This window comes from Prionailurus bengalensis, unplaced genomic scaffold (genome assembly GCF_016509475.1).
Source record: "Prionailurus bengalensis isolate Pbe53 unplaced genomic scaffold, Fcat_Pben_1.1_paternal_pri Un_scaffold_71, whole genome shotgun sequence".
Taxonomy (NCBI): domain Eukaryota; kingdom Metazoa; phylum Chordata; class Mammalia; order Carnivora; family Felidae; genus Prionailurus; species Prionailurus bengalensis.
The window spans coordinates 23,787-40,541 of record NW_025091171.1 but is presented as its reverse complement, the minus strand read 5'-3'; the positions used below and the strand labels follow the sequence as shown (position 1 = coordinate 40,541).

At 56.7% G+C, this 16,755-nt stretch overlaps 1 protein-coding gene and 4 non-coding genes across 5 annotated transcripts; 4 read left to right on the top strand and 1 right to left on the bottom strand.

Annotated features, from left to right (window-relative positions):
* Positions 1-1,015: 1,015 nt before the first annotated feature.
* LOC122478483 lies at positions 1,016-1,134 on the top strand. The gene has a single exon (XR_006296019.1). It is a non-coding gene; the product is annotated as a 5S ribosomal RNA (ribosomal RNA).
* Positions 1,135-2,297: 1,163 nt separating this feature from the next.
* Positions 2,298-2,416, top strand: LOC122478482. The gene has a single exon (XR_006296018.1). It is a non-coding gene; the product is annotated as a 5S ribosomal RNA (ribosomal RNA).
* A 1,163-nt stretch (positions 2,417-3,579) lies between these two features.
* LOC122478481 lies at positions 3,580-3,698 on the top strand. The gene has a single exon (XR_006296017.1). It is a non-coding gene; the product is annotated as a 5S ribosomal RNA (ribosomal RNA).
* A 1,150-nt stretch (positions 3,699-4,848) lies between these two features.
* Positions 4,849-4,967, top strand: LOC122478480. The gene has a single exon (XR_006296016.1). It is a non-coding gene; the product is annotated as a 5S ribosomal RNA (ribosomal RNA).
* A 6,752-nt stretch (positions 4,968-11,719) lies between these two features.
* On the bottom strand, positions 11,720-13,177 carry LOC122478476 (serine/threonine-protein phosphatase PGAM5, mitochondrial-like). The gene is given in 3 exon segments (XM_043572069.1): positions 11,720-12,198; positions 12,200-12,714; positions 13,084-13,177. Coding segments are annotated over 3 exon segments (1,017 nt in total). The 3' UTR covers positions 11,720-11,790.
* Between the last annotated feature and the right edge of the window lie 3,578 nt (positions 13,178-16,755).

Sequence of the window (16,755 nt, the reverse complement as noted above, 5' to 3'; positions counted from 1 at the left end):
CTGGCCTGGCCTAGCCCTGCCTGGCCCCGCCCCGCCTCGCCCCGCCCCGCCCCCCGAGCCCGCACACCGCACACCCCACGGCACTTCCCAAGGGGTCCGCTCGCCGCTCCCCGCTCCCCACTGCCCGCACCAGGCTAAATCCCACTGCACCGGCTGGAAGCCACGCCCCAGCTTTGCACCTTTCCTGACACTGCACCCGCACGCACGGAGGGGTGGGGGGGTGCGGTGAGGGCGGGGCCGGGGGCTGGCGCCTGGGGACTGGAGGGTGGGGGCTGGCTGGGTGGATACAAGAACCCAGGAGCGGGCGGGGAGGGCGGGGCAGCGAGACCCCACACTCGGACTCCGCCACGGGCCTGGGCTCCCTGGGTCCCGGACCTCTTCCCTCCCTCGAGCCCTCATCCCCAGGGCCCCCGGCGGCGTTTGGCGAGGCCCGGCTAGGGCAGCGGGCTCGGGCTGGTGATGTTCTCTGGGGGCGCTGGGGCCTCCGGGGTGGCTTTGCACCAGGTGGGGCGGACGGGAATGAAAGGCGGGGGGGTTGGGGGGGCTGGCTGCGCTCGCCCTGGGACTGGGGAGGAGGCGCTGAGAACCCGGCGGGGTGTGTGTGTGGGGTGGGGGGCCCAGAAGGAAAGGCCGGCCGGATGCCCCACGCTCGCTTCCACCCTCTTCCCAGTGAGCGGCCCGACGTGGTGCGGTGCGGTGCGGTGCGGTGCGGTGCGGTGCGGTGCGGTGAGGGATGGAAGCGGAGGCGGGCGTGGGGCCAAGCCGGGAGCAGCGTGCAAGAGTCCCGGGATCGGTGAAGGCCGGGGCTTGCGCCACAGCGCCTTGCCAGGGTCCTCTTGCGCCGCCTCCGCCACCCGCCCGGGGCCCGCGGCGGAGGGCGGCGGCAGCCAGGCAGCCAGGCAGCCAGGCAGCCAGGCAGCCAGGCAGGCAGGCGCGTGCATGGGTGAAGCGCGGCACCCGCTGGGCTTGGGACGCGTGGAGCAGGCTCTTGAGGCGCCCAGCGGCAGCCGCCGGCGTCTACGGCCATACCACCCTGAACGCGCCCGATCTCGTCTGATCTCGGAAGCTAAGCAGGGTCGGGCCTGGTTAGTACTTGGATGGGAGACCGCCTGGGAATACCGGGTGCTGTAGGCTTTTTTTGCCTTTTGCCTTTTGCCTCTGGCCTCCTTGACCTCTCCTTTGGCGCCCGCCGCCCCTCCCCCCTCCCTCCGTGTGTCCCTCTCTCCCCGGGGAGCGCGTCTCCTGGGGCCAAACACACCCCGCCCACTGCTCCCTCAGCTCCTCCCGGGCCGGCAAAGCGGCCTGGCCTGGCCTGGCCTAGCCCTGCCTGGCCCCGCCCCGCCTCGCCCCGCCCCGCCCCCCGAGCCCGCACACCGCACACCCCACGGCACTTCCCAAGGGGTCCGCTCGCCGCTCCCCGCTCCCCACTGCCCGCACCAGGCTAAATCCCACTGCACCGGCTGGAAGCCACGCCCCAGCTTTGCACCTTTCCTGACACTGCACCCGCACGCACGGAGGGGTGGGGGGGTGCGGTGAGGGCGGGGCCGGGGGCTGGCGCCTGGGGACTGGAGGGTGGGGGCTGGCTGGGTGGATACAAGAACCCAGGAGCGGGCGGGGAGGGCGGGGCAGCGAGACCCCACACTCGGACTCCGCCACGGGCCTGGGCTCCCTGGGTCCCGGACCTCTTCCCTCCCTCGAGCCCTCATCCCCAGGGCCCCCGGCGGCGTTTGGCGAGGCCCGGCTAGGGCAGCGGGCTCGGGCTGGTGATGTTCTCTGGGGGCGCTGGGGCCTCCGGGGTGGCTTTGCACCAGGTGGGGCGGACGGGAATGAAAGGCGGGGGGGTTGGGGGGGCTGGCTGCGCTCGCCCTGGGACTGGGGAGGAGGCGCTGAGAACCCGGCGGGGTGTGTGTGTGGGGTGGGGGGCCCAGAAGGAAAGGCCGGCCGGATGCCCCACGCTCGCTTCCACCCTCTTCCCAGTGAGCGGCCCGACGTGGTGCGGTGCGGTGCGGTGCGGGATGGAAGCGGAGGCGGGCGTGGGGCCAAGCCGGGAGCAGCGTGCAAGAGTCCCGGGATCGGTGAAGGCCGGGGCTTGCGCCACAGCGCCTTGCCAGGGTCCTCTTGCGCCGCCTCCGCCACCCGCCCGGGGCCCGCGGCGGAGGGCGGCGGCAGCCAGGCAGCCAGGCAGCCAGGCAGCCAGGCAGCCAGGCAGGCAGGCGCGTGCATGGGTGAAGCGCGGCACCCGCTGGGCTTGGGACGCGTGGAGCAGGCTCTTGAGGCGCCCAGCGGCAGCCGCCGGCGTCTACGGCCATACCACCCTGAACGCGCCCGATCTCGTCTGATCTCGGAAGCTAAGCAGGGTCGGGCCTGGTTAGTACTTGGATGGGAGACCGCCTGGGAATACCGGGTGCTGTAGGCTTTTTTTGCCTTTTGCCTTTTGCCTCTGGCCTCCTTGACCTCTCCTTTGGCGCCCGCCGCCCCTCCCCCCTCCCTCCGTGTGTCCCTCTCTCCCCGGGGAGCGCGTCTCCTGGGGCCAAACACACCCCGCCCACTGCTCCCTCAGCTCCTCCCGGGCCGGCAAAGCGGCCTGGCCTGGCCTGGCCTAGCCCTGCCTGGCCCCGCCCCGCCTCGCCCCGCCCCGCCCCCCGAGCCCGCACACCGCACACCCCACGGCACTTCCCAAGGGGTCCGCTCGCCGCTCCCCGCTCCCCACTGCCCGCACCAGGCTAAATCCCACTGCACCGGCTGGAAGCCACGCCCCAGCTTTGCACCTTTCCTGACACTGCACCCGCACGCACGGAGGGGTGGGGGGGTGCGGTGAGGGCGGGGCCGGGGGCTGGCGCCTGGGGACTGGAGGGTGGGGGCTGGCTGGGTGGATACAAGAACCCAGGAGCGGGCGGGGAGGGCGGGGCAGCGAGACCCCACACTCGGACTCCGCCACGGGCCTGGGCTCCCTGGGTCCCGGACCTCTTCCCTCCCTCGAGCCCTCATCCCCAGGGCCCCCGGCGGCGTTTGGCGAGGCCCGGCTAGGGCAGCGGGCTCGGGCTGGTGATGTTCTCTGGGGGCGCTGGGGCCTCCGGGGTGGCTTTGCACCAGGTGGGGCGGACGGGAATGAAAGGCGGGGGGGTTGGGGGGGCTGGCTGCGCTCGCCCTGGGACTGGGGAGGAGGCGCTGAGAACCCGGCGGGGTGTGTGTGTGGGGTGGGGGGCCCAGAAGGAAAGGCCGGCCGGATGCCCCACGCTCGCTTCCACCCTCTTCCCAGTGAGCGGCCCGACGTGGTGCGGTGCGGTGCGGTGCGGGATGGAAGCGGAGGCGGGCGTGGGGCCAAGCCGGGAGCAGCGTGCAAGAGTCCCGGGATCGGTGAAGGCCGGGGCTTGCGCCACAGCGCCTTGCCAGGGTCCTCTTGCGCCGCCTCCGCCACCCGCCCGGGGCCCGCGGCGGAGGGCGGCGGCAGCCAGGCAGCCAGGCAGCCAGGCAGCCAGGCAGCCAGGCAGGCAGGCGCGTGCATGGGTGAAGCGCGGCACCCGCTGGGCTTGGGACGCGTGGAGCAGGCTCTTGAGGCGCCCAGCGGCAGCCGCCGGCGTCTACGGCCATACCACCCTGAACGCGCCCGATCTCGTCTGATCTCGGAAGCTAAGCAGGGTCGGGCCTGGTTAGTACTTGGATGGGAGACCGCCTGGGAATACCGGGTGCTGTAGGCTTTTTTTGCCTTTTGCCTTTTGCCTCTGGCCTCCTTGACCTCTCCTTTGGCGCCCGCCGCCCCTCCCCCCTCCCTCCGTGTGTCCCTCTCTCCCCGGGGAGCGCGTCTCCTGGGGCCAAACACACCCCGCCCACTGCTCCCTCAGCTCCTCCCGGGCCGGCAAAGCGGCCTGGCCTGGCCTGGCCTAGCCCTGCCTGGCCCCGCCCCGCCTCGCCCCGCCCCGCCCCCCGAGCCCGCACACCGCACACCCCACGGCACTTCCCAAGGGGTCCGCTCGCCGCTCCCCGCTCCCCACTGCCCGCACCAGGCTAAATCCCACTGCACCGGCTGGAAGCCACGCCCCAGCTTTGCACCTTTCCTGACACTGCACCCGCACGCACGGAGGGGTGGGGGGGTGCGGTGAGGGCGGGGCCGGGGGCTGGCGCCTGGGGACTGGAGGGTGGGGGCTGGCTGGGTGGATACAAGAACCCAGGAGCGGGCGGGGAGGGCGGGGCAGCGAGACCCCACACTCGGACTCCGCCACGGGCCTGGGCTCCCTGGGTCCCGGACCTCTTCCCTCCCTCGAGCCCTCATCCCCAGGGCCCCCGGCGGCGTTTGGCGAGGCCCGGCTAGGGCAGCGGGCTCGGGCTGGTGATGTTCTCTGGGGGCGCTGGGGCCTCCGGGGTGGCTTTGCACCAGGTGGGGCGGAGGGGAATGAAAGGCGGGGGGGTTGGGGGGGCTGGCTGCGCTCGCCCTGGGACTGGGGAGGAGGCGCTGAGAACCCGGCGGGGTGTGTGTGTGGGGTGGGGGGCCCAGAAGGAAAGGCCGGCCGGATGCCCCACGCTCGCTTCCACCCTCTTCCCAGTGAGCGGCCCGACGTGGTGCGGTGCGGTGCGGTGCGGTGCGGTGCGGTGAGGGATGGAAGCGGAGGCGGGCGTGGGGCCAAGCCGGGAGCAGCGTGCAAGAGTCCCGGGATCGGTGAAGGCCGGGGCTTGCGCCACAGCGCCTTGCCAGGGTCCTCTTGCGCCGCCTCCGCCACCCGCCCGGGGCCCGCGGCGGAGGGCGGCGGCAGCCAGGCAGGCAGGCAGGCGCGTGCATGGGTGAAGCGCGGCACCCGCTGGGCTTGGGACGCGTGGAGCAGGCTCTTGAGGCGCCCAGCGGCAGCCGCCGGCGTCTACGGCCATACCACCCTGAACGCGCCCGATCTCGTCTGATCTCGGAAGCTAAGCAGGGTCGGGCCTGGTTAGTACTTGGATGGGAGACCGCCTGGGAATACCGGGTGCTGTAGGCTTTTTTTTGCCTTTTGCCTTTTACCTCTGGCCTCCTTGACCTCTCCTTTGGCGCCCGCCGCCCCTCCCCCCTCCCTCCGTGTGTCCCTCTCTCCCCGGGGAGCGCGTCTCCTGGGGCCAAACACACCCCGCCCACTGCTCCCTCAGCCCCTCCCGGGCCGGCAAAGCGGCCTTCTTGCCTTGCCCCGCCCCTCCCCGCCCGGTTCCAGGCAGCGGCCAGAGAATTGGACCCAGCAAGCGAAGACGGGAAGGATGTGGAAGGGGGCCTGAGAGGGGCGGCTGAGATGCTCTGAGCGCCCATTTCTTGCTCCAATTACCTGAAGATGTTCCCTTGGTGGAAATTCACTGGCTGGACACTTATAATCTGGGAGGTTTTCTGCACACAATAAAAAGTCTACCCTTAAAGAAGCCAATGGAAGGGTCTGTTCATTGAGATCAACGCCCTAGGTATGGGGGCGTCATTTCTCTTGGGGCTTCTTAGAAGCACACAGAGCTCCTCCCAGAATTTCTCACTTGACAGGCAGTAGGTAGCTTCCTGCTCCTTTGAAGTTCACCCCTAGGGGGGCATCGATACCCTCACACTTGTGTGCCATGTGTTGGCTAAGGAGGTTCCTTAGTAATCTGACGTGGGCCAAGGTGAAACAGTGTGGCCGTCTGCTCATAAACATGCAAAAATAACCTGAACAGAGTATTTGCAAAGTGAGTTAGCAACACATGAAAAAGGATAATATACCACGTCCTAATTGGGCGTGGTCCAGAAACGCCCCCATAGCTTCATATTTGAAATCAATCCATATAACTTATGCCATCAACAGAATAACGAATAAAAATCAAATGACCATCTAAATAGGTTCCTGAAAACATGCTTGATAAAATTCCACATCAATTCCTGACTTAAGGAAAAAAAGGGGGGCGCTTGGGTGGCTCCGTCGGTTACGCAACCGATCTCGGCCCAGGTCATGATCTCACGGTTGGTGAGTTCGAGCCCCGCGCGCGTCAGGCTGTGTAGTGACAGCTCGGAGCCTGGAGCCTGCTTCGGATTCTGTGCCTCCCCCCTCTCTCTGCCCCTCCCCAGCTCATGCTCATACTCTGTCTCTGTCTCTGTCAAAAATAAATAAATAAACTTAAAAACAAGAAAAACAAAAAAGAAACTTAGCAAACTACACATAGAAAGAAAAGTCCCTATTTTGACAAAAACAAACAAATCAAAACTTTAAATCGAACAATGTACCTCATGCTAAAGTGGTGCTGTCTGAAAGTGGGAATGATGGGAGGTCCTAACTGATTCAATATGTCGAGGAAATGAATGAACATGAACGTTAAGTAATAATAATTAGAGAGACAGAGAGATACACAGAGAAAGAGACAAATGCAGAGACGAAGAAAGAGAATCCGAAAGAATCTACATAGAATCTTTTGCAAAGTCACTGAATTGAAAGCCGTTGTGCAAAAATGAAGCCTGCGTTTTGTTTATGACAGCAATGAGTGCGTAAATAAAATTATACGCACACAAAAAGGCTACAGCCTTTGAAAGAATACACTTCAAATATGTAAAAACAGGGGCACCTGGGTGGCTCCCTCTGTCAAGCCTCCACCTCTTGATTTCAGCTCAGGTCACGACTTGAGGGTTGGGAGATGGAGTGGGGCATTGGGCTCCAGGCTGGGCATAGGGAGCCCGCTATGATTCCCTCTCTCTCTCCCTTCCTTCTGCCCCTCCCTAGCTTGTGCTCCAGCACACGCTCTCTCACTCTCCACAAAAACAAAAAGCAAAACAAAACAAAACAAAAGAAAAAAAAACCACTAAAAACAAACCTAATAAAAACGTACAAAACCTCTACACAAAAAAAGTAGAAAATATAACTGAGAGGAATTTAAGAAACTTCATAAATGGGAAGGAGAGGTAATGGATTGTAGCCAAGATGTGAAAAAGTCGGGGCATCTGGGGGGCTCAGTTGATCGAGCGGACGGCCAACTTCGGCTCACGTCACTATCTCACAGTTCGCAAGTTCCAGTCCCACATCAGGCTCTGCTGTCAGCTCACAGCCCGCTTTGGATCCTCTGTCCCCATCTGTAGGTCTTGCACTCTCTCTCTCTTTCTCAAAAACAAATAAACCTTAAAAATATGCATGTTGGAAAAAGTCAGCGTGATAAAGACCACCACCAAATTTCTGTATAGGATCCACAGCAACCTCGAGTAAAATCCTCATAGGGTGTGTGAGTGTGAGTGTGTGTGTGTGTGTGCGCGTGTGTGAGTTTAAAAGCCAGTTCTAAGATTTATGGGAATATAAAAGACAAAGATAGATAAGAAAATATAGGAGAAGGAGATAGTTGGAAGACTAACACTCTCGGGATAGAGATTTGTTATACAGATGTTAACAACTGTGACACTGTGGTACCGGCACAAGGATGGACAAGTAAGGACTAGAGATTCCAGAAACAGACCGATGTTCTCTTTGGACATTGGATCTCTGATGGGAGGTACTATGAAAAGTTGAGAAAGGACCATCTTTTCATTAAAGGGTTGTCGTTGAGTTCTATATTAATAAGTGGGGGGGGGGATGAAACTTGATTCCTACTCAAATAATATGCAAAAACCTCATTCTTGGTGAATTACACATCTGATGTAAAAAGTAAAACAGGGGCGCCTGGGTGACTCAGTGGGCTAAGCGTTTGAATTCTGCTCAGGTCATGATCTCACAGTTTGTAAGTTTGAGCCCCACCCCGGGCTCTGTGCCGACAGCTTAGATCCTTGAGCCTGCTTTGGATTCTATCTCCCTCTCTCTCTCTGTCCCTCTCCTGCTTGTGCTGTCTCTCTCCCTGTCAAAAATAAATAATCATTTGGAAAAAGAAACAGTAAAACAGTAAAAGTTTTTAGAATAGAACAGGAGAATATCTTCATGACTTTGAGCAGGAAATCATTTCTTAAAGGATACAAAAGGTACTACTAACAACTAAGGAAAACATTGAAAACTGGGAATAAATGAAAATTAGGAATATCTGAACATCAAAAGACAGCATTAATTAAAACATGAGGGAGGATATTTTCAAGTACGTATTTGACAAAGGAAGCCCCAAAGGAAAATGATAAATGGGAAAACAGGCAAGATACACTACTTCATAACAGATATTCGGATGGCCAAGAGATGAACGACAAGGTACTGAATCTCGATTGTTATCAAAGAAATGCAGGTCAAAACCACTAATTCCACTATCCAAAATGACAAAGCCAGTGTTCACAAGGCTGTGGAAAAACTGAAACGCTCGTACACTATGAATCAGTAGAGTTTGGACAAATGATTTGGAAGAACCTACAAAAGTAGAACGTGCGGATTCCCTGAGACCCGGGAATACGACCTTAGACGTGCCCAACCGAAATGCAGGAGCACGGACGCCAAGAAATCTGAGGCCTCAGTACTGGAAATGCCCTAAGGCTGGAAACCTCTTGAGGCCCATCAACAGATAATTCCATGACAAACGGGATGGATGAATTCATGGAGGGTGTGTCCCAACAGCAGGGCAAGCGACTAATTTATACCTGCAAAACCATGACTCAATCTCATCAATATAATGTTGAGCTAAAAGAAAGCAATGGAAAAAGAGTACATGCTGTGAGTTTCCATGCATACGAAGCTGGAAAACAGACAAAACTCATCCACGCCTTGAGAAGGCAGGTCTGTGCTTTCCTGTGGGAAAATAAGGAGGGAAAGGGATCCAGAGAGGAGCTCCTGGTGTACCGAGAATGTTCTATTTCTTGAGCTGGGTGGTGAGTGTAGGGTGGGGTTTTGTGCCAACCTGTCATGCACTGAAAATGTTTGCATTTTTGACCTGCATATTTCAATCACGACTTTTTTTTTTTTTTTTTTAATCAAGTAAATGCGACATTGAGAGCGGAGACTGCCCTGGCTGTTTGGGTACCTTTGGGCCGCGACACAAAAAGCAGAGAATAAGCCGTGTTGATTGATGCTGATTACCGGGTAGAAACTAGGCTACTGCAACCCATGGGGAGTAGAGAACTATGGCCGAAAGCCAGGCCATTCACTGAGTGTCTCTTAGTCCTCCGTACCCCACAGGACCGGTCAGGGGGAAACTATAGCAGCCCAGTAACCGATCAGACCACTAAAACAGGCTTGGAAAAGTACTGGAATAGTCTAGGTCATACCACCAGGTAAAAATTCTGACCTCCTGAGGCAAAGATGACTCGTGAAGACAGTGACTAGTGCCCCAAGGTGGATTAAATTCACTTTCTTCCCACTGCTGCCTTGTAAATCCGGGGAACGTGCATCATCTTCCTTCAGGGAACAGCTCTGTCCCCATACTCTTATCGGTAGGTTTTGACTTAGCAAGAGAGCTCACTGTGACCCAAGCTCGATCCTGACTTAAAGTTGTAGTGATCAATTTAAGTTTATAGGGTTTAAATTACATAACGTGAAGTACAGGGTTACATTTGTGCTAATAAAAGTTTTTCTTGAATATGAAAAATCATATTGAAATGAAGGCCTCAGTCAATTTAAATGAGTGAATGAATGAATGAATGAATGAATAAAAGAAATGAACGCCCCAGATTTCCCGCTCTGTTTTCTAAAACATTTAGCATATGTGGGGAGCCTGGGTGGCTAAGTTGGTTGAGCATGCAGCTCTGCCTCAGGTCATGAGCTCACGGTTCTTGGGTTCCAGCCCCGTGTCAGGCAGGCTCTGTGCTGACAGCTCAGAGCCTGGAGCCTGCTTCAGATGCCGTGTCTCCTTCGCTCTCTGCCCCTCCCCCACTCGCGCTCGCACTCTGTCTCTCAAAAAAGTAAATGTAAAAAATAAAAATAAAAAAAACACCACATTTGGTGTATGTGAGTGCAGTCATTTTCAACCATTTAAGGATTTTTTTTAAATGCACGCATAGGCACACGTGAGTGTTTACTTATATCTGACCGCACCCACATGATAGTTGTCTTGCCTTTGGTATACATTCCTTGAAAAGAATTTACACGGACAGAATTCAGTTTTATTATTAAATAAATTTGTATTTAATCACAACATGTAAATTCTTTGGAAAAATGGAAACAAATAGATGTCAAGTCTTAGGGAGACGACCCTTGGTTTCCTCGGGTCCCCTGGCAGGAATCACTATGTGAAAGTTGAAAATGTGAAGTTTAAAGTGCCTTTTTCTGTCTGTCCTTCTCCCTCCCTCGGTTGACATATTTTTAAATTCACATTTTCACATCGAACAAGAATAATACGTACACGTCTTTGTTTCCTAAAAAAAAGATGGTAAGTCATCTACGCTGAGGATGGAGAAGAGGATCTCAACCAGGCGAGCCATCATAGAATGTTCCCGGAAAACGTGGAACCGGCCTGTAAGTGGCAATTCTTACTGCCTTGTGAGCCAGTTGTTACATCGGCTTTTTTTTTTTTTTTCTAACATTGGACCCATCTTAGAGGAGAGACTGTAGGAGATGAGAGCTCATGCTCTCTCGTTCATGATTTTCCCAAGCAATGACGTTTTTGACAGGCATACTGAAGGTGTTAATATTCAGTAACAGAAATCTCTCCTTCCTCGTAATCAGCCTCGTCCCCACCCTTTTCCAATCTGCTGGGCTAAGGCTGCATGACAGCTGTGCAAAAATCCTGTCAAGAGACAGATCTGCTTTGACCAGCAGTTTCTGTTCCCACGGGGAAGTTCTCCCCAACTTTGTCAGAAGGGCCGATTGACACCTTGCTGAATTCTCGCAGGAAGGTTTTTGTTCTGCTTAGTTGTTAGCACTGCGGACAGCTGCCCAGAGGTGGAGGGACCACCCCTTAGTCCAGTTCTATTGAGGATGGGGGTGGGGGTGGGGGTGGGGACGGGGGGGGGGGGGGGGGGGGGGAGGAAATGGTGGGGACGATGGATGGCTGGGCCGATTTTTGACAAAGATGTTTACTCGGGTTTGGTGTTTTTTTTTTTTTAAACCAGTAAAATAAAATTTTATTTGGCAGTTATTTCCAAATGGATCAGATGTCCCAATTAGTCGCGCTGATCGCAGAAAATGCTCATGACCACTTCACAGGAATTGTAGTTTCTCCTAAATTGACAGAATACTTGGAATGGACACATCACGTCTAAACAGTTTAATCCGTAGCTGTAAAGGATTAACAGCCAGAGGCAGACTGAAGTGTCTAGTATTCTCCTGAAACAGGACCCTGGCTGCACTGTGGCTCTCCGGTCCCGGTCCCCTCCTTCACCCTCGTGCTGCTCCCAGGTGCTGGGAAAGGCCGAACAACACAGGGGAGTTCAGACCCCGTGGCGTCACAGGTGCAGGCCCCCAGACCGAGTGGTTAGGGAAGCAAGAACCCAGAGGAACAGAATCTTTCACTGACAAAGATTTAAGCGATAGAGAGAGTTTTAAGAAATGAGAAGAACGGACGACAAGTTCTGAACGGAAGCGCTGGCGGCCCCTCCTCCCGGGAGCCCCTCGTGCCTAATGGGCTTTGCCCACAGCCTCGAGGGGCTCCCGTGGCCAACAGCGGTCACGACCAAAGACGCCTGTGCAAACTGGCCGTAGTCCCCGCAGACGGCGGCAGCGAGGCCCCGTCCTGGCAGACGGGGCAGAGAACCCCAAGACAGAAATCAGGCTGATCTGCTCGCGACGATTCCCTTTTCCATCCTGGGTCGGAAGTACAGACCGAAACGCCCCATTTTAGACACTAAAGACGTGAGCGCTTTTTCCACCTTCCTCCCGGAGGAACAGCGTCACCGCAGCGCAGCCTGTGGAGGGAAGACGGGGAAGGAGCCGCGTCCGTGGCGGCACCCGGGCGAACCAGGCTGGGGCCCCAGGGAGCGGGTCCTCCAGGCAGCCCTCAGGAGCGGGAGATCTTGTCCGGAGGCATGAACCCCGTGTCCCCGAGGGCCCTGAGCGCCCCTCGGCCACCAGGCCGAACCACCAGGTGGCTGATGCTACTGTCCTTGAGAGAGAGATGGAGCCAGACTTCCGGGGGGGGGGGGGGGGGAAACGGCAGCGCCCGGCACACCATGTAGCGGATGACGTTGGCGTGGCAGCTGCAGATCACGTAACTGTCCTCCTGCTGCTTGGCGTCTGCCCGGTGGATGTGGTTCCGGAAGGCGGCCTCGATCCGGGCCCCGGCTGCGTCATACTGCACAGCCTCGGGCTTCCAGTGGGACACGGGCGGGTCGGGCTCGATGGGGGCGCCTTCCCCCCCCCGCAGGTCTGCGCTGACCTTGGAGACGCCTGGCAGGTGTTCGCTGACGGACAGCAGTGGTGTCGATGGCCCGGGTCATGGACGAACGGACAATTTTATTAAAGTTCAAGCCCAAGCTGGCAAGTCGGAGCCCCGTCCGTTCAGCCTGTTCACCACCCAGGGGCGTCAGCGTGCGGTCCTTTTCCTGGGAAGCATCCACGTGGTTCTGGGAGTGCCTGGTGAGGAAGATGTGTCGCGTGGCCTTGGCTTCGCCGTGGTCCAGCCTGGAGGCCAGTTCTTCTTCTCCACGTTCCGGGTTCCTCTTCCGCAGGTTCGCCAAGGACAGCGGTTCTCGCCTGTCCCCGTTGGAGTCCCAGACGCCCGGCCCGGGGCCCGCGGACCCCGCCCACGCCGGCACCTGGACCGCGCGCGGCTCCGCGTCCCTGCCCGCGCGGGGCTTTCCCACCGCCACGGCCGAGGAGAGCAGCGCGGCCGGGCCTCCGGCCAGGCCGCGGGCCGCCAGCTGCAGCACCTGTAGGAATGCCAGGCCCGCGCCTTTCCCACGCCGGCTCCGGGCAGGCGCTCCTATTCAGGTTTTCATTGAAACATCGCTTTCTGGGGCGCCCTGGGTGGCTCAGTCGGTTGAGCGTCCGACTTCGGCTCAGGCCACGATCTCGCGGCGCGGCTCGTGAGTTCGAGCCCCACGTCGGGCTCTGTGATGACAGCTCAGAGCCTGGAGCCTGCCTCCGATTCTGTGTCTCCCTCTCTCTCTGCTCCTCCCCCACTCACACTCTGCCTCTCTGTCTCACAAATAAATAAATAAAAACATTAAAAAAAATAAACATCACTCTCTTCAGAGAGGCCATCCCTGACCCCCCCCCCCAAGCTAAATCAGCCCCACTCACTCTCTACCACGTGACCTTATCTTATCCTTGTCATCGCCCTTATCGATACCTGCCATTGACTTATTTATCTTCTCGTTCGGCCCAGCAGGATCCTCGTCTACCTCCATTGCCGAGACCAGTGCCAGGCCCCAGAAGGGGCTCATCTTTGACCCGCCGACGGCTCTGTGCTAGTGGATGGTTTTCAAAAGCCAGTCGTTACATGAATTTCATGTCCACATTCTGGTGGTGTTTAAGTACACGTCTCAGTGCCCTTATGATTTTCCGTTTTAAGGACACAAAAGCATGAATCACATTCTTTTTCTTTTTTTTTTTAATTTTAGAGAGAGCGCATGCATGAGCGAAGCAGGCAGAGAGAGAAAGAGACGGAATCTTAAGCAGATTCCACAGGCAGCATGGGGCCCGATGTGGGGCTCAATCCCACAATCCTGGGATCGTGACCCGAGCTGAAATCAGGGGTTGGATACTCAACCGACCGAACCACCCAGGCGCCCGAAGAGTGAATCACTTTCCTTAGGCACCACCGTGACCTGGGGAGAATTCTGGATAGAAACGCATTTCACGAGTAAGACGTCAAAGGTCTTTAACTTTTAGGAAATTACCCCCGTCCGCACTGAAGCGTCGTGCCATTATCACCGGCTTCGGAAAAGGCATCTGCGAGGCAAACGTGACAAGGTAGAAGTCTAGGAACTGGAAGATCAAATCTAAGCTAAAATTGTACTGGAACAAGGCAAGGCCTTTTAGTTGTACCCTACCAGTACCTTCTCACAAGTTCCAAAGTTCGGAAGCAGAGACACGGCCTCAGAAAAGCTGGTGGACAAGCTCCGTCTCTCGGTACACTGCCTGGATCCTTGTGCTGGCTCTCAGAAAAAAAGTTAGGAGGTGCCACCTTTCATTTTTCAAGGTCAACATTTTGTCTTTAAGAAAGCACAGAGGCTTTTATGCAGCAAACACAGACCCCTAAGACTTTCTGGGCTGAGATGCTGTCCCCGGCCCCGCTTTGTCTGAGTCACCCAGGGCAGCACCCCAACGGCCGAGGACAAGTGGAGGGAGGAAGCTGCTCGTCCCACTCCAGCTGTGAACCACCAGGGAGAGCCACTCAGCAGGTCTTCGAGGACCTAGGACCCTACTAGGTGGGGACAGCAAAGGTTGGGGGGCCGGGGGCGTTGCGGATACGCTCTCAGAGACTCAAGCCCGTTGTGTTACCTGACGCGTATTTTTTTTCCCCCAAGGGCTGGTGAAACCTAGAGGAAATACCCGTGGCCTCCCTAGTCCCGGCTGTTTATTTCCACACAGACATGTCACTGCTCTGCCTATGCCCTCCAGGGTTTCCCACCCGGAGGTCTGACACAACCAACCATCAGGGTGCAGTCTCCTTACCAATCTGCCCTGGCCACCGTCACTGCTCGCCATACCCGATGCCCAGACTGGCCTGGGTTTCCAGGTTCCCTGACTTTGTCTTGTTTGGGAATAGGACAGAAGAGCAGAAGAAGAGAAAGGTGACCCTGTGTTGGTGGCTTCCAGGCTTAGGATGAAGCTGAGACCAAGAGCAGGGAAGTCAAGGTGAGTCAGATCAGAAATGAACAAGCCAGGGGCACACGAGCCAGCTTTCTCAAAATAAATAACTTTAAAAAATATAATTAAAAGAAACTGTATCTCTGGAATCAGCATGTATCTCTGAAATCGGGATGTGTCTCACCATAAATGATGTGTCTGGCATTCCATCATTTAACGGGTCTTAGTTTTAGGTGATGCAATAAAGTCATGGTAAGTGAAGTGAGACTCAGCTTTCCCAGCACGCCGGAGGGTGGATGTAGAAAAGGGTACAGAGGATGGGTTTGCAGAAAGTTCCTCCAGCTTCGCACCACAGCACCTTCTCCACAGTCAGTGAGCCACGGCTATGCTCTCCCTACCGAGGGCGGGGGGGGTGTAGCTTCCCAATCCTTTCAGGAGCTTTCCCCATGTGATCTGACACCAGCCCCCGCGGGCAGACGGCGGGGCGAGACTAAAGACAGAGGCAGGCCACTCCGTGGTGGCGAGAAGCACTTTTAATAAGAGCAAAGGGAACTTAGGAGGCTTGTCTTGAGCTCAGCAAGAGAAATGGATCCTTGCACCTGTCCTCCAAATCTTAAAAGTTTCCAAAGAGGCTCTGACTGGGCTCAGTCCCATGTACTGTGCAGGCGTTTTCAGCATCTCAAGGCTGTCCTCGGAGCAGCCTCTGGGAACAGAAAAGGCAAACGGAACCCACATTTCCAGAACAGGAGAGGGGGCTCCTGAGTACTGGGGTCCAGCTCAAGTCACATTCCCCAACTGGTGGGGACGCCTTCCTTGGGCGCCCTCTCTCAGCATTAGTGGCGGAGGCTGGACCCTATATCTGCTATTTCTATATTCTTCACAGTTCCCTTTCCTTCTTATTAGTCTCGGGTAAGGGGTGGGTTGGGAAGGCCACCTTAGTTCTTTTTTTTTTTTAATTTGTTTTAATGTTTATTTATTTCTGAGAGAGAGAGACAAAGCGTGAGTGGGAGAGGGGCAGAGAGAGAGGGAGACACAGAATCCAAAGCAAGCTCCGGGCTCTGAGCTGTCAGCAAAGAGCCCAACGTGGGGCTCAAGCCCACAAACCAGGAGATCGTGACCTGAGCTGAAGTGGGAGACTTGACCAACTGAGCCACCCAGGCACCCTGGGTGCGGGGGAGGGGGGAGCTTTATAATGAGAGAAGAGCGACACAGCCATGAGGCGGGAACAAGAAAGGGTATTGCTGTTGTAATAATTTGTGACATAGGGATCCGAAGACCACATCCAGAAAACTTGCTCCTGGGAATTAAAAGCAAGCCAAGAGTCAGATTCAACACAAGCACCTTTGCCTCGACCCGTAAAATCTGTGTATGTTCACAAGCATCCCTTATTCAACGCACAGACGGACAGAGGTGTGTTACACGTTTACTTGTATGAGTTGAGGGCACCGTAGGGGTGAGGACCACAGTGAGAATCAAACACTCCAGCGTCTAACTTTAGCATGGCTTCTAACCACTTCGAGGGCCTGTTAAACTCAGAGCAGGGGACTCTACCCACAGAGTTTCAGAGTTAGGAGGTCTGGGGTGTGGCCTCAAAACTGCAGCTCTAGAAAGCTCCTAGGTGACACTAACCTCCACTTTGAGAAACCCCGGCTTATCATCAGATGATGAGCTCACCAGCAGAAAGCAGGGACCAGTGTCGTGATGGCCTTTGGGGACTCAGGCCGGACAGTGTGAGCACAGATCCCAGTTCTGGTGCAATTACCTTAGGAAATGTGTTCGCTTTCCTTTATCTTAGTTTCCTCGTCTGTAAAACGGGGCTGATGGCACCCAAATGCTGGGATTCGTAGAAGAATTAAAGGAGTTAAAACGTGCAAGGTGTTTAGAGCACGCCTGGCACATAGCAAGCACTTTGGAATGGGGTTTCACTGAAAAAGTACGGGTCCCGGCGTCAGACCAATGGCTTAGACTTAGTGCCTTGTGAAAGTCACTTCCCCGTTCGGAGCTTCAGGTTTTTTACCTGCAGAACGAGGACGAAAATAACACCCGTCTTACAGGGTTTTCGTGAAGATTCAAAAAGCTAATACGCTGGTTACGAAACCTTGGCAATTGAGCATATCGTCAACTCTCAGCTCCTCTAAATGGGGTCTCCTTCTGGTGAAGGGTGTTGACTCTGTGGGCTAATGCTGCCCTCTGCTGGATACGTGTGCCT